Source organism: Mytilus edulis, chromosome 6 (assembly GCF_963676685.1).
Source record: "Mytilus edulis chromosome 6, xbMytEdul2.2, whole genome shotgun sequence".
NCBI lineage: Eukaryota > Metazoa > Mollusca > Bivalvia > Mytilida > Mytilidae > Mytilus > Mytilus edulis.
Window position 1 is genome coordinate 83,120,187 of NC_092349.1, and position 14,655 is coordinate 83,134,841.

Genomic DNA, 14,655 nt, shown 5'->3' on the forward strand with positions numbered 1-14,655 from the left:
CTACATAGAAAACAAAAGTAGAAATTTTATATATAGAATCAACTATTTGATTTCATTTTAACAACCTTTAAAAAATAAGTTTTTTTGTTTAAAGTTTAGTTAAGAAATGTTAGAAATGTAAAAAAAAAAAAAACATCATGTAAATATTTTTATCAACTATTTCTAGAAAATATCAAAGAAATTCATCAGGACACAAAACAAATGGTCTGAGGATTTATGTGTTAAATTGATGATTAGGGAAAAATTTTAATATATGGCATTTAAAGCAACACTAAACACTAAACTTCAAATTTTTTAGTTCAAGTTATTACATAGAATTGTATACACAAACTCTTTTCTTTATAATTGTGGTTTAACAGAAATAGAATTGTGCATTTTTTGCACTGAAACCAAAGAAAGCTTATTGCATATCTTTCGGAAATGTAATTACTATATACAGCAAAAATATTTGGATAGCACTTCAAAATTTATAATTGAAATGTGGATTTAGCCTTAAACGTATAGATGCAAAAGAGATTATTTTTGGTATTGGGGAAATTTGTTACCCATATAATGTAGAACAACATATAATGTTGATTTTAAAATTTTATATTTATAGCTGTAAAAATTCAGGAGAAAAACCTTCTGTGAAAGGTAGTTATTCATATTTGAAATAGTGTATGGAATGGAACAACATACGGTATATTTCGTATCTTTATATTTTGTTTTATATCTTGCTATTTAGTGTTGAAGTAATATGATAAATTCTTTAAGACCATTTTTAAAACTGTACATGTGTGTAATCCTGTTTGATTGTTTAATCCTGTTTGATTGTTTTCTGTCTATATGTCAAAAATAAAACAAATTACAAAAAAAATATGTTAGAAATGTTAACTTTTAAACTATGTTTTACATGTCTTCATTGTTACAAATTGAAATTTTAATAAACATGATAACTTCTATCGTTTATATCATATTCAATCATTTATTAACTCTGAAATGTTATGTGATCCTGCCTGGAAACGTAAATTATAAGTTTTTAAATTCATAGCCTCCAAAACTCCCCTGATTATTTCGACTTTATCAATGGCTTTGCCTAAGTTTACATCACCTTTATTCCTGAAACCGATATCACAAAGACTTTTTCACCACTCCTAGCAGCCTTATTATGACGTCGATAGATGTATATACTAAATCCAGCCTTCTCTCTTATTTAGAAAATTCTGTCATACAGCTCCATCAGTTCGTTAAAACCTCTTCTTTCTCTCATCATAAACTCCTTCTTAGAAATGTTTTCTATATACATTATTGCAAATGATATGTCGCAGGAGGAGTTTTTCAATAAGGCTTCACTAAAGGTTATTTTATTTTAAAAGAGCACTAGAAAACAAAGTATGTAAACTGTTGTAGGATGAATTCTCGTAAAATATTTTATGACTGGCTAATTTCAGGAAAGGCGTCAAAAGTCTCAGCCTGCGGGTGCCGTGTTGACAGGACAATTTTGTTTTAGCCCTCCCCTTCTTTTTTCGTTTTTCTCCCAAAATAATCCAAACTTAATAATCATAATAACGGATGACAAATGCGACTTTGCATGGTGAAATCCTAGGACACAGGGGCATGATGATTAGTTAATTGGGGAAGGAAAAGAAGCGACACACAAAATGAGGTCTTCTCGTTTAATAGTATAGAAGATACTAATAACTGATATCTGTTTTTAAGAACTGATTCATTTTTAAAATTGTTAAATAAGTATTTCTTAGGGAAAATTTTTAAAAACTACCTCAACCTCATAAGATGAGAAAATTAAATCCAAAATGTCTCAGTGATAAATATTTAAATGTAGAAATTCAAGACATCATCTTAGCTACAAAGATGTACACAAGTAGTCGGTTTTATAATCCTGGTACCTTTGATAAGTTTTTACACCACTGGTGGACGTTTCGTCCCCGAGGGTATCACCAGCCCAGTATTCGGTGTTGACATGAATATCAATAATGTTGTCATTTTTATAAATTTCCTGTTTACAAAACGTTGAATTTTTCGAAAAACTAAGGATTTTCTTATCCCAGGCATAGATTACATTAGCCATATTTGGCACAATTTTTGGGAATTATGGATCCTCAAATCTCTTCAACGCTGTACTTGTTTGGCTTTATAAATATTTTGATATGAGCGTCACTGATGAGTCTTGTGTAGACGAAACGCGCGTCTGGCGTACTAATAGTTATCAAAGGTACCAGGATTATAATTTAGATACTTAATTATAATCCTGGTAACTTTGATAACTATCAATATGACTTGCTTATATCATCATGAATCGGTTCAAAACATAGAACTTTTGAAAAACTAAGGCTTTTCTACCTCAGGAATAGATTACCTTAAATGTATTTGACAAAACTTTTAGGAATTTTTGATCCTCAATGCTCTTCAACTTCGTCCTTTATTTGGCCTTTTTAACTTCTTTGATTCGATGAGTCTTTTGTAGACGAAACGCACGTCTGGCGTAAAATACTAAATTTCAATTAAAGTATCTATAATGAGTTTATTATTCAGTCAGTATTGTTGCTTGAATTCGTAAAGAATCTGTAGAAATGCCAATTACATTATTTCAGATCACTGGCAGCTTCTACTTAAGAATATTAAGGTTACCGTATTACTTTTCTTGTCATAATCGAAACTGCAAATACCTTAATATATCACGGAACATACCCCACAAAGTTACTGACCAGTGTTGAATAACATTATAAATAATCATTTCGTCATAGATGCAAGGATAAGAAATGAAATAAGTATATATCATCAAGGATTTTCAATGTCATTCAATTTTGTCAAACGCTCTACATAACTGTAAAAGACAGTTCCGCTACATTATTGCCGAAAAGTGTATCTTATGATCTTGTAATGGTGGTCATAATAACCAAAATTAATTAAATCGTATATACAAATCAAAACATAGGATATAGTATGTCCAGCTGGTATCGGTTAACCCTCTCATTTAGCTGAACTCTAATAAAAAAAAGGTGTTGGTAAAGGTCCCTTTTATCTATGTTTTGTATTTACGCTCAAAACTTGGCCAAATCTTCCAAAATTGCAGTGTTGAATCGTTTTAAGGATTTCTTCTTTTTAGAAAGGAACCAAAATTTGACAACTTCAGAGTACTTAAATAGAGCCAGGATTTTATAAGAACTTATAAATAGTATAGATCAACCTTTGAAAATAAATCTACATCATTTTGTAGGGTTATACAATGTATTATGGTACAGCTGCTTCAGGATAATTATACATAAAATTTGTATCAGATGTTCAGTTTTTCTCATTAATCCAGGTATAGATTCGACGAAAATGAGTGAACACAATTGGATTCAAATGAACTGTAAAAATAGTGAGACACATTACGTCAACATTACATCCCATCTCCTTTGTTCTCACAGGGGTGATCTGAGCCGGATCAGTTTGAGTTTCTTTGTTATGCATGCTTTCCTTTGTTCTGTAACATTTTTGCGGGAATGTCAAATCCAGTATAAAACTAATAAATTAATTATCCGGAAAAGACTACCTAACAAAATTCACGTAGAAAAAATCCAGTGTATATGCTGGGATTCGAACTCAAGACCTTTAGCATATCAAGCCACGGCGCATACCACTTCTCCAGGAAGACTGGATAGGAACTGTCTGTAATTTAACATACTTATATATATATATGCAAGATATTTTTATAACTGGGGCGAGTTGGCAGACCTTTATTCAGTGGGGTTTAAACCCTTTTCGTTAAATACATGAGGTGTCAGACTGATTGTTCAATTTGATTTTACACTTTTTCAAAAGTTGGGCGAGTTGGTTACAAGAGTGGGACGATTTTTACAGAAATGCCAATTACATTAAAGTGGCGATATAGTGTGGGCCGATTGGCCAGTGGGGCGAGTTGACATTGTTTGATATCTACTCATCGTGTTAGGGGGTCATAAAGGGTATACATCATATAGTAATATATAAAGTATATTATAATGGTTGGGTGGCGTTCTAAACTAGATTTTATGAATTGTAAATGGTTTTTCGTCTAATCTAAAACAGATGGGATAACTATTAAGGAAACACATCTACTTTTATGCACCACTTCTCGACAATTCCTGTGGTTAGGGCAATGGCGATGAACATTTTTAAAATAGTATTTATAAAGGGTTTGGATAGGGTCTTCATTTATGCATTTTTCAATTGTATACATCATTTATTTGTTATTGTGTATTATTCTGTAGTCCCTATACATTCCAATGGGAACAAACTGTGCCCCTCTACTTGCCGACTTGTTTCTTTATTATTATGAGGCTGACTTCATGCAGGAACTTCTTAGGAAGAAAGATAAGAAGTTAGCAATATCCTTTAACTCTACTTTCCGCTATAAAGATGATGTTCTTTCTCTAAACAATTCAAAATTTGGTGACTATGTGGAACACATCTATCCCATCGAGAGATAAAGGATACTACAGATACAGTTAAGGCGGCTTCATATCTTGACTTACATCTAGAAATTGACAATGAGGGTCGGTTGAAAACAAAACTTTACGACAAAAGAGATGATTTCAGCTTTCCAATTGTGAACTTTCCATTTCTAAGTAGCAACATTCCAGCAGCACCTGCATACGGGGTATATATCTCCCATTTGATACAATATTACCTTGCTTGCATTTCCTATCATAATTTTCTTGATAGAGGGTTGCTGCTCACAAGGAAGCTATTAAACCAAGAGTTCCAAATGGTAAAGTTGAAATCATCCCTTCGTAAATTTTACGGACGCCATCACAAGTTGGTGGACCATTATGGAATAACCGTTTCACAAATGATATCGGATATGTTTCTTACGTCGTAACTACAATCCCCTTCCCTTTCATGAATGTGACCTACCGAATTACACTATTTACCGGATTTGTAATCACATAAGCAACACGACGGGTGCCACATGTGGAGCAGGATCTGCTTACCCTTCCGGAGCACCTGAGATCACCCCTAGTTTTTGGTGGGGTTCGTGTTGCTTATTCTTAGTTTTCTATGTTGTGTCATGTTTACTATTGTTTTTCTGTTCGTCTTTTTCATTTTTAGCCATGGCGTTGTCAGTTTGTTTTAGATTTATGAGTTTGACTGTCCCTTTGGTATCTTTCGTCCCTATTTTAGAATGCAATTATTCTATATACAGATGATAATAATGTCAGAGGGACATTAATGAATATGTATATGGCATTTTTACTACTAATTTGAGAATGCAGACATTGTAGTGATACAGAATTCATGATTGAGATACACACAATCAATTGCGGTAGTATTACCCCCTGAAAAATTATTTAGTCATTATTGTTTCTTGAATTCGTAAAGAATCTGTAGTAATGCTAATTGCATTATTTCAGATCACTGGCAGCTTCTACTTAAGAATCGTTCTTTAATTGGGGACCGAATATTTTAAGGTATTACTTTTCTTGTCATAATAATGGTAGTATTACCCCCTGACAAACATTCAAATTGTGAAAACTTAGGGATTTATTGTTAAGAATCTATACTTTCTCTGCCTTTGTTCTGGTTATTATGATTATACATTATACATATTATGTCAATTCATCAATGATTCTAATACAAACTTGGCTTTCAAATATTTGGCTTAGAGTTTTCCTGATGACCGTAAATTCAAGAAAACCCTTTAGACACATGAAATTTATGTTAACTATGCATAAAAAATATGGCAGTATTTAGGGTCCAAATTTGTGGAAAGGGGAGTTTTTCTGTTCAAATTATATATCATATTACTATGAACTCCATTTCAGATTGAAGTAGTTTTATTGTGGTATTAATGATGTGAAAACTTCCATAAGACATCTGTGTCATAAGGCTTTGTGGTCAGGGTGTTACAGGGTAGAAAATTGAAATCAAATTATCTGAAAAAAAAATAAGTCTATTTAAAAGTAATCTATTTTTGTTCCAAATCAACGCAAAATAAAGTTTTAAACAAGAATGTGTCCTCAGTACACGAATGCCCCACTCGAACTATCATTTTCTATGTTCAGTGGACCGTGAAATTGGGGTAAAATCTCTAATTTGGCATTAAAATTAGAAAGATCATATCATAGGGAACAAGTGTACCAAGTTTGAAGTCGATTGGACTTCAACTTCATCAAAAACTACCTTGACCAAAAACTTTAACCTGAAGCGGGACAGACGGACGAACGAATGGACGAACGAACGAACGGACGGACGAACGAATGGACGAACGAACGAACGGACGGACGAACGAACGAATGAACGGACGCACAGACCAGAAAACATAATGCCCCTCTACTATCGTAGGTGGGGCATAAAAAGTCAACTACTGGCTGTTTTCTGTGCTTTGGTTAGGTTGTTGCCTCTTTGACCATTCCCTGTTTCCATTCACATTTCAACTAACACAAAATTTCAGGTCATTTATGTTTTCATCTTAGTTCTAAAACTAAATCTAATCAGAAATATGGATGATAAGATGACATTGATATTTTGATGAATGGTTACTCTCAATGATATATCTGCCCACCTACTTTTATGGCTGTATGTCTATCATCTTGAGAATGAATTATTAGTTTTTTAGCATTGTTTTTAATCTATACAAGAACAAGAATGTGTCCATAGTACATGGATGCCCCATCCGCAATATCATTTTCTATGTTCAGTGGACCATGAAAATGGGGTAAAATCTCTAATTTGGCATTAAAATTAGAAAGATCATATCATAGGGAACATGTGTACTAAGTTTCAAGTTGATATGACTTAAAACTTCACCAAAAACTACCTTGACCAAAGACTTTAACCTGAACCTGGCACACAGACCAGAAAACAAAGCATAATAAATAGGGCATAAAAATAATTATGCAAACATTTGACTCTATGTATAGAATAAAACTCTTATGCATATCTATAATGATCACATTATAATAAATTATAATTTTTATTTTGTAATGTTTATGCCTCCGCCACTATTAAGTCTCTTGCAGCTTGGAAAGCTGATATCAATGAACTAAGCTGCATCTTTTCACTCGTTCCTGATGCCAATCTGTATCTACAATACACAATAACAATTACATTACTACATATTGTTTTGTTAGATTAATAATTTAAATTGAGGCAAACATTATACTGTAGTTGTTCAAGAATGTGTCTGGTACATTTTAAAAACAAATTAATTGATAGTGTCCTATGTTGTGTTTTGAATACTGTTGTTTGTCCTTTTCTTTTGCCACGGCGTTGTCATTTTTTTTTTTTTACTTGAGTTCGAATATCCCTTTGGTATCTTTCGTCTCTCTTTTTGAAGCAATCTTATAAATAAATGTTACTATTTTTTATTTTTTCAATGATTTAAAGTTTGCACATTTTATCATTCAGGGCATTCCAAGCATTCCTGTGTTCCTGTTCTGTATAAAAATATCTACATGGTAAGAAATGGAAGACTTTTTATATTTATCTTTATATATCATATACAATTATTTCTTTGTTTTTCTTTCTCTGACATTTTCAGTGTTATTTCTTTCAAATATTTGAGTTTAGATTCTGTATGTACACCAATCGTCCAGATATCAAAGAACTAAACAAAACAAAATTGAATGCATGAAGATATTAAATAACCTGAGATTTAGCTCACCGGATATTTTTGTTTACAATTGAAGCATGAAATAATGCAACCATTATACTTTTTCTATAGTTTCAGATATATAAGTCAATAAACTGCTTTGCTGAGCACAACTGGATATGCCTGCAGAGGTCCAACCCTGAACAGTGGGGGGAAAAAAGGACACAATATTCAAGCTTGATACAGGTCTGAATTTGGATTTTAAATATTTGACATATTATAGGTTTCTGAATAAATGTAGTCAAAGAACTTGAAATTGGTTATATAAATTGAAAATTTATATTCAAATAAAGATTTCTTGCTGTTGTGTAATACACTGTACTGTTGCGCAATACTTGGTAAATCTGTTGTCAGACTATATACAAATAAAGTTCAATTAATTCTCAATGTTATACAAAAAAATTATGAAAATCAATATATTAACATTTGTCCAAAGTTCATAAGAATTGCTAAAATGCTGTTAGAGTTATTGTCCGAAAACTGGAAAATCCCCCCTTTTTTAATGAACAAAACCCCATAACTCAGAAATGTAAAATGTAATTATAAAATTCTAAAGGGAGCTAACATTAATAGATATAAACAATACATCAAAGTTTCATAAGAAATACTGAAAGCATTTTGAAGTTTTTGTCTGAAAACTGGAAAATCCCCCTTTTTTTTATGAATAAAACTCTGTAACTCGAAAGCGTATAATCTAAAATTCATAAAAATCAAAAGGGATCTCATGTCAATAGATATAAACAATTCACATTTTCTTGCAAGTTGGGGAAAGCATTCTTGAGTTATTGTCAGAAAACTGGAAAATATTCCTTTTTTAAATGATTAAAACCCCATAACTTGGAAACGTAAAATCTAAAATGTATAAATAACGAAAGGTAGCTCTGTGTTTTACCTCTTTAGATACCCTAATGACATTTGTGGCCAAGTTTAGTTGAATTTGTCTATGTAGTTTCTTTCAAGATTTTTGTTAAAAGTTAAGGGATGACATCGATAACGGATGCCAAATGAAGAGAAAAGCTAACTTTGCCCATTGGGACAGGTGAGCTAAAAAGGGAGGCAAATTGTAAAGGTTACTTACTCAACATCTGCCATTTTCTCTAACAAATGAATCTTTACATGGATAGGTAAATCAACTGCAATAATAAACATAACATATTATTGATTAATTGATAAATCAACTGTGACTGTATCTTTATGTATCCTTTCAACAAACAACTATTCAATTATCTTGGCAATCAAATTTGTCAGAACCGCTTTCTACATCCATAACTTTTTCTAATCTTATTGATAAGGTGTTGTGAATGTTTAAAAGTGCCCTATGTGTGCTAACTTGTTTTAAGCCAGTTTAAACGTCATATAACATAACTTAACAGCAACAAATATAACATACTCTTTTTTTAGTCTATGATATTTTAAGAATTCTAACTCTAAAATATTTACATGGTCAGTAGTTAGTTGAAAAATAATTAAAAGTATTTGTATTATTGACCTTAACTTCTTAAGTTCTACTGCCATTTTTTGTTAACAAACACACACACATATGTGTCACAAAAAAAACAACTCACATTTTAATTTTGAAAGTTGTTTAATGCAGAATTTCCTTTAAATCACAATAATTTATCTTTCATTTTTGTACATATTCAACAATTGCAATAATCAATGCATGGCCAGAATTTCTGAATTAACAGAACATATAGTATGTATCTATTAAGAATAGAAGTAATTTGATAAACAATAAACACATATTTTCAGACTACTTACTTCTATGAACATAATTATGTATTTCAGTAAGAATGTCTTGTAATGCTAATCCTTTTTTGGTCTTTAATTCTGATATATCTATTATTAAGTTAAGGTAATAAATGTTTCAATATTAACTCTGCTTCCAAGCAAGGACGCCTGATAAGCATTTAATGGCTTTATTTTTGTGTTTTTACTTTTTATTTATGAAAAAAGAAATAAGTGGTGTATGTTAATAAAGCTGCAACCAAACTAAATAAATGACCTAAACTATACATGACAAAGTAATGTTCCTGCACCACCTACAGCGGGGGCATAAAAATGATGATCAGCACTTGATTTTTGAACTGGTCTGAAACATTGCTGATATAAATCTATGGAATAGGTTTTATAAGAATTGTACATGTGAGATTGCTAACAAGACCAGAGAGATGACAGGTATTTTGTTTGTCCCTCTCAACATGTTACATGGGGTACAATAAGGTTTAACTTTTTCTGCTAAATACCATATTACATGATGGATGCATGAAATATCTACAAATAATGAGCTCTATGATATAAATCTCCATTTTTGTAATAGGCATTATTCTAATCCCCTAGAAAACATTTTCAACTGTAATATCTAATTTGTCATACCTACAGAATGTACTGGTATTATTGTCATTATAATTTTAAAAGGAAAGAAATAAACAGTGATGTCATAAATAAACCACCATCTTTACTTTTAAGTAAGACAACAAATGTAGAAGTGTCTCTGTGAAGGGTAATAGAATAAAAGTCATAGGATAGAGTAGAATGTCTCCCTGGTTTATAGTCAACCAATCAAAGTCATATGATAGAGTAGAATGTCTCCCTGGTTTATAGTCAACCAAACAAAGTCATAGGATAGAGTAGAATGTCTCCCTGGTTTACAGTCAACCAATAAAAGTCATAGGATAGAGTAGAATGTCTCCCTGGTTTATAGTCAACCAATCAAAGTCATAGGATAGAGTAGAATGTCTCCCTGGTTTATAGTCAACCAATCAAAGCCATAGGATAGAGTAGAATGTCTCCCTGGTTTATAGTCAACCAATCAAAGTCATAGGATAGAGTAGAATGTCTCCCTGGTTTACAGTCAACCAATCAAAGTCATAGGATAGAGTAGAATGTCTCCCTGGTTTATAGTCAACCAATCAAAGTCATATGATAGAGTAGAATGTCTCCCTGGTTTACAGTCAACCAAACAAAGTCATAGGATAGAGTAGAATGTCTCCCTGGTTTACAGTCAACCAATCAAAGTCATAGGATAGAGTAGAATGTCTCCCTGGTTTACAGTCAACCAATCAAAGTCATAGGATAGAGTAGAATGTCTCCCTGGTTTACAGTCAACCAATCAAAGTCATAGGATAGAGTAGAATGTCTCCCTGGTTTATAGTCAACCAATCAAAGTCATAGGATAGAGTAGAATGTCTCCCTGGTTTACAGTCAACCAATCAAAGTCATAGGATAGAGTAGAATGTCTCCCTGGTTTATAGTCAACCAATCAAAGTCATATGATAGAGTAGAATGTCTCCCTGGTTTACAGTCAACCAAACAAAGTCATAGGATAGAGTAGAATGTCTCCCTGGTTTACAGTCAACCAATCAAAGTCATAGGATAGAGTAGAATGTCTCCCTGGTTTACAGTCAACCAAACAAAGTCATAGGATAGAGTAGAATGTCTCCCTGGTTTATAGTCAACCAATCAAAGTCATATGATAGAGTAGAATGTCTCCCTGGTTTACAGTCAACCAAACAAAGTCATAGGATAGAGTAGAATGTCTCCCTGGTTTACAGTCAACCAATCAAAGTCATAGGATAGAGTAGAATGTCTCCCTGGTTTACAGTCAACCAAACAAAGTCATAGGATAGAGTAGAATGTCTCCCTGGTTTATAGTCAACCAATCAAAGTCATAGGATAGAGTAGAATGTCTCCCTGGTTTATAGTCAACCAATCAAAGTCATAGGATAGAGTAGAATGTCTCCCTGGTTTACAGTCAACCAATAAAAGCCATAGGATAGAGTAGAATGTCTCCCTGGTTTACAGTCAACCAAACAAAGTCATAGGATAGAGTAGAATGTCTCCCTGGTTTATAGTCAACCAATCAAAGTCATAGGATAGAGTAGAATGTCTCCCTGGTTTATAGTCAACCAATCAAAGTCATAGGATAGAGTAGAATGTCTCCCTGGTTTACAGTCAACCAATAAAAGCCATAGGATAGAGTAGAATGTCTCCCTGGTTTACAGTCAACCAATAAAAGTCATAGGATAGAGTAGAATGTCTCCCTGGTTTATAGTCAACCAATCAAAGTCATAGGATAGAGTAGAATGTCTCCCTGGTTTATAGTCAACCAATCAAAGTCATAGGATAGAGTAGAATGTCTCCCTGGTTTATAGTCAACCAATCAAAGTCATAGGATAGAGTAGAATGTCTCCCTGGTTTATAGTCAACCAATCAAAGTCATAGGATAGAGTAGAATGTCTCCCTGGTTTACAGTCAACCAATAAAAGCCATAGGATAGAGTAGAATGTCTCCCTGGTTTACAGTCAACCAATAAAAGTCATAGGATAGAGTAGAATGTCTCCCTGGTTTATAGTCAACCAAACAAAGCCATAGGATAGAGTAGAATGTCTCCCTGGTTTACAGTCAACCAAACAAAGTCATAGGATAGAGTAGAATGTCTCCCTGGTTTATAGTCAACCAATCAAAGCCATAGGATAGAGTAGAATGTCTCCCTGGTTTACAGTCAACCAAACAAAGCCATAGGATAGAGTAGAATGTCTCCCTGGTTTACAGTCAACCAAACAAAGTCATAGGATAGAGTAGAATGTCTCCCTGGTTTACAGTCAACCAATAAAAGCCATAGGATAGAGTAGAATGTCTCCCTGGTTTACAGTCAACCAAACAAAGCCATAGGATAGAGTAGAATGTCTCCCTGGTTTACAGTCAACCAAACAAAGTCTGACATTTTTATGATAATACATCATAAGTTTACTTCTTTTGACAAACCATATTAATTGACATAGAAAGAAAAATAGCAAATCTGAGAAAGGATACTCCTATAGGCAGTAGTGAAGTTTTCATTTAAGACCCAGTTGACTATATTTTCAATATCTCTCCGTAACGGATGTCCAACACACGTATATACATTGTTTTCATTCACTTCTTCATAAGCCATATGTGTACTCTGAAAATACAAATAAAATCATAAATATTAATAACATAAGTATTAATCATGGTCTTTAATATGACATGTAAGGAACATTTACTGAATTTAACTTCAATTGTACTAATTAAATGCACTTATTCTTTGTTCCTGGGCTTTCAAATATTCGGCCTTGAGCATTCCAAGAAAAGCCCTTTGGACCAGGAATAGGGTAATCGTAATCTGTAATCGTAATCTATTGTAATTGATTACAGATTTTCCAGTAATCTATCTATTATGATCAACCAGATCCCCTACCATAGTTTACTTTATATCTAGCTTTTGAAACAAATGAATTTATGTGCTTGTCAACACCTTTTATATTAAAATAAGAAAATAGATTTAAATATGAAATGTGTCTTAAGTTAAGTTCTGTACTTCCCTAAAATAGCAAGCTCATTTGTATTAAAATTCCTAAAAGCATAATTTTCAATAAGATTTCAGTTTAGTATAGATATACAGTTGATTTCTTTTAATGTTATGATATACATTCATATAAAAAATAAGAAAGTACACAAAAACCTTTTAACAATGAACCAATGCCTATACATTTAAATTCTTTTTGGAAAAAGATACATGTATCCCTCTTTGACACTATTAATATATACTGTTTATAATTTTATTAGAGAATAAAAAAAAATCTTAAACTTCTTGTCTTTACTAATCAGATGATCAAAGTCTTCTAATCACTATATAAGACAAATACTTATTTCAACTACTGTTTGTCTAATTAAGAAGGAGATTTACATTATTTTGCCCCAGGTTATAAATTGTACTTCATTGGCAGTTTTATAACCGATAATTGGAGTGGTTATCCAACAAAAGGATTAAATCATGCCTGTCATTCTAATTATAAATTTGATCTTTAAAATTAGCTTGACTAATTAATAATTCTACTTTTTATATTTTCTTCAGAGAAAACTTCCAACATTGTAAACAACTATGCTAAAATATACCTGCTTTTAAGGATGTACACCTCTGAGGAGCCAAAAATTTCTAGAATTAAACTTTTTTTCTTAACCTGATTTTTGGATTTATAAGACTGTAACAAAATAATTGGTGAAGAAAAAATCATATGGTGGTGCACTTCTTTTTTTTGCTACGGCCCTTTGAAACTGTCCAATTTTGATGATTTTCCCATTTTTCATCGATTTTTAGCTATTTTTGGGCCATAATCGTGAAAAAAATCACAGTTCCACAATTAAACTTTTTTTCATACTTTCTATAAAGATGAAGTGGACCAATCTGAATAAATATTACTTACAAAAACTATAGGTAGGTGTTAATATAAGAAAGTTTTATCATATTTTGACGCTTTTTTGTGTAAAATTTACCATGCTGTCAATTTTGTATTTTTGTGATTTTTCTCAGTTTTAAGAACAAGATGCTTATAATTTCAACTTTTTTGTTATAAATGATTGAAAAAATACATATCTAAAAAATTTGAAAAGACCAAAATGATATGGGATGTACATGATTCTTGTAAAATCCTTTTTTGTATCCCTCACCCATTTTCTCAAAATTTTGGCTAAAAATACTGACTTGATTGGTCGTAAAATTTGAAAACTGGATTACTCAAAAACCATTCATTGTAAATACAGAATTTTTTCGCAGATTTATGTTTAATTATTATATTTTTAAAATTCATTGACATTTTCCACTTCTATCACATGTTTTGGAAATAATTCAAGAACGAGATTTCAACGAGACTGAACGAGACTGAAAAGTCAGAAGAATACATCCTTAAGGAATAAAACAAAAAAGCTCTTTAATCAGTACAAAAGCAAAATTAGTGAAAAAAACCCTTAAACATATATATAAGTGATTGATGGAATGCGATGTCATCTCTAATTCATGTTGAAAGTCAAAATTTCACGATTTTTTAATAATTCTGATCTGCAGTAACAGATTCCATATACATAACAACTTATAATTTGGAAATAATGTTTTAAATGCTGTTTTTTGGTAAGGTTCTAAATTTCCACTATACAAACGTTGATCAACATAATTGGTTTAACTTACTTTATTTTTTTTTAAATTTTGAAGCATGTTATTGACAGTAATCGAAAAGTAATGT

General features: G+C 32.0%; 1 protein-coding gene across 1 annotated transcript in view; it reads right to left on the bottom strand.

The window, feature by feature from the left end:
* Nucleotides 1-6,918: 6,918 nt before the first annotated feature.
* The window catches only part of LOC139528677 (replication factor C subunit 5-like), a 62,684-nt gene continuing 54,947 nt past the window's right edge, over nt 6,919-14,655 (bottom strand). Inside the window, exons 8-11 of the mRNA XM_071324796.1 lie at nt 12,431-12,560; nt 9,377-9,454; nt 8,694-8,748; nt 6,919-7,048 (exon numbers count right to left, since the gene is read on the bottom strand). Of these exons, the coding sequence (XP_071180897.1) occupies nt 6,952-7,048; nt 8,694-8,748; nt 9,377-9,454; nt 12,431-12,560 (360 nt within the window). The 3' untranslated portion in view covers nt 6,919-6,951. The remainder of the gene's footprint in view (nt 7,049-8,693; nt 8,749-9,376; nt 9,455-12,430; nt 12,561-14,655) is intronic.